Source organism: Corvus brachyrhynchos, unplaced genomic scaffold, assembly GCF_000691975.1.
Source record: "Corvus brachyrhynchos isolate BGI_N302 unplaced genomic scaffold, ASM69197v1 scaffold211, whole genome shotgun sequence".
Lineage (NCBI taxonomy): Eukaryota > Metazoa > Chordata > Aves > Passeriformes > Corvidae > Corvus > Corvus brachyrhynchos.
Window position 1 is genome coordinate 377,943 of NW_008236211.1, and position 2,139 is coordinate 380,081.

Below are 2,139 nucleotides of genomic sequence, written 5' to 3' on the forward strand. Positions count from 1 at the left end.
GGCAGGGGCTGCGCAGGGAGGTTTGGAGTGCCCATCCCTGGAGGTGTCCAAGGAAGGGCTGGAGGCGGCACTCAGAGCTCTGGGCTGGGGACAAGGTGGGGACTGGGCACAGGTTGGACTCGATGGGCTGTGAGGGCTTTTCCAGCCTCAGGGATCCTGGGATGTTGTCCTCCTGCCATCCCCCATGCCCTCAGTGTGCACCACGTTTCCCTGAGGCTCTGCCAGCTCTGGCTCTGTCACTGTTACCTCTGCATTTCGTTCTTGGAGCCTGCTCTGAGGCGTTTCTGTAGCTCCACGTTCAAGATGTGTTCCCGTGGAATTTTCCTGCTTCTGCTCCCTCGCTGTCCCAGTTTGTGCACTGGCAGGAGCTTTCCTCTAGCCTGGGGGGGATGGGATGGAGGAAACAGGGACACTGACGGCACGTGGGGACACTTGCACTGATAAAGCCTATCTTGCCAGCAGCGATCAGAAACCAGAGCTGATCAGAATAAGGCACAAAGGGACACCTCGGGCATTTTCCCACCGTGAACCCGTATTTACTGGGGGGTTTTATTGTATTTTCTTACAGATATTTTCTCTCAGATCTCAGATTCCAACGGGCTGATGATTTTCAGCAAGTTCGATCAGTTCCTGAGGGAAGTCCTGAAGCTGCCCACGGCCGTGTTCGAGGGCCCTTCCTTCGGCTACACGGAGCACTCGGTGCGCACCTGCTTCCCCCAGCAGGTCAGCATGTGGGGCTTGGGCGTGCCATCCCCGGGGCTGGGGGTCACTGAGCTCCCCTGCACAACCCAAGCACTTTGAAACACTCCAAAATCAGCAATTAAAGGATTTCCGGTCATTTTATTGCTTCCCCTCCTTGAAGGGCCACCCCTGTTCCCCATCAGAACAGCAGGAAAAACTCATTTATTTTCCAAAACATAGAACATGCCATTCTTATTCTTTTCCCTTGATTTTTCAAAGCTTTTTCACTGTGTTAACACAATTAGTTTCAACAAGTCACTTCCTGGATCTGTTCAAAATAAACACCTTCTGTACACAAGTTTATTTTTAAATCCATTGCAGTTGTATTTTAATTGTTCCAATGATTTGTTTCTCATTTGAGGTAATGTAAATAATATAAATAATCCTTAAGTCAACTGTAAATATGAACTTGATTGATCTTAGGCCTAAAATTAAATGTTTAGACTCTGGGCATGATGATGCTCCAGAAGAAGCATTTCTGCAGTATTTGATGTAAAATTTATACTGACTAAATATAAGTTAATTAGCAATTAGCATATTTGGAATATGACACAGCAGGAAACAGCCTTTGATTCCAGAATCATGAGGCTCCAAATTTCCATTTGATATTGGGAAGGAATTGTTCCCTGGGAGGGTGGGCAGGCCCTGGCACAGGGTGCCCAGAGCAGCTGGGGCTGCCCCTGGATCCCTGGCAGTGCCCAAGGCCAGGCTGGACATTGGGGCTGGGAGCAGCCTGGGACAGTGGGAGGTGTCCCTGCCATGGCAGGGGTGGAACTGGGTGGGCTTTCAGGTCCCTTCCATCCCAAACCATTCTGTGACTCCTCCGTGATGAGGACAATACAGGAGATGTTCCTGGTAGGCACAAGTTGTGTCCCAGGGAGGCTTGGAGGCTGCAGCATCCCCTGCTGCATGAAGTGGGTGCTTTTCTCTGCAATCCCGTTCTCTCTGTGTTGTCCCTGCAGAAGAAGGTCATGCTGAACATGTTCCTGGACACGCTGATGGCTGACCCCCCTCCCCAGTGCCTTGTGTGGCTGCCCCTCATGCACAGGCTCGCCCATGTTGAAAATGGTAATTGGAATGTTTTCCTGGTGGGAACAGAGCAGGGCCCTGCTCACACGGGGAATGCTCTGTCCTTGCTCGTGGAAGCAGCACCTCGTGCCTTCCTCAGCCCTGCCCAGAGCATTCCAGACCTGGCTGGGGTCAGAGTGTCCTGGGACTCTGGGGTGGAGACTGGCGGTGTGTGAAAGCAGCAGTGAAAACCGATGGGGTTTGGACTTCCAGTTTAGTGGAAGAAAAAGTACATTCCCTGAATGTTCCTGGGTCTGAGGAGTGGCTGAGGGAGCTGGGAAAGGGGCTCAGGCTGGAGCAAAGGAGGCTCCGGGGGGACCTTGTGGCTCT

General features: G+C 52.0%; 1 protein-coding gene across 6 annotated transcripts in view; it reads left to right on the top strand.

Annotated features, from left to right (window-relative positions):
* DTNB (dystrobrevin beta) overlaps positions 1–2,139 on the top strand; it is a 121,634-nt gene that overhangs the window by 21,534 nt on the left and 97,961 nt on the right. For all 6 annotated transcript variants that reach the window (XM_017743531.1, XM_017743550.1, XM_017743545.1 and 3 more), the window contains exon 6: positions 569–699. In XM_017743531.1, the coding sequence (XP_017599020.1) occupies positions 569–699 (131 nt within the window). The remainder of the gene's footprint in view (positions 1–568; positions 700–2,139) is intronic.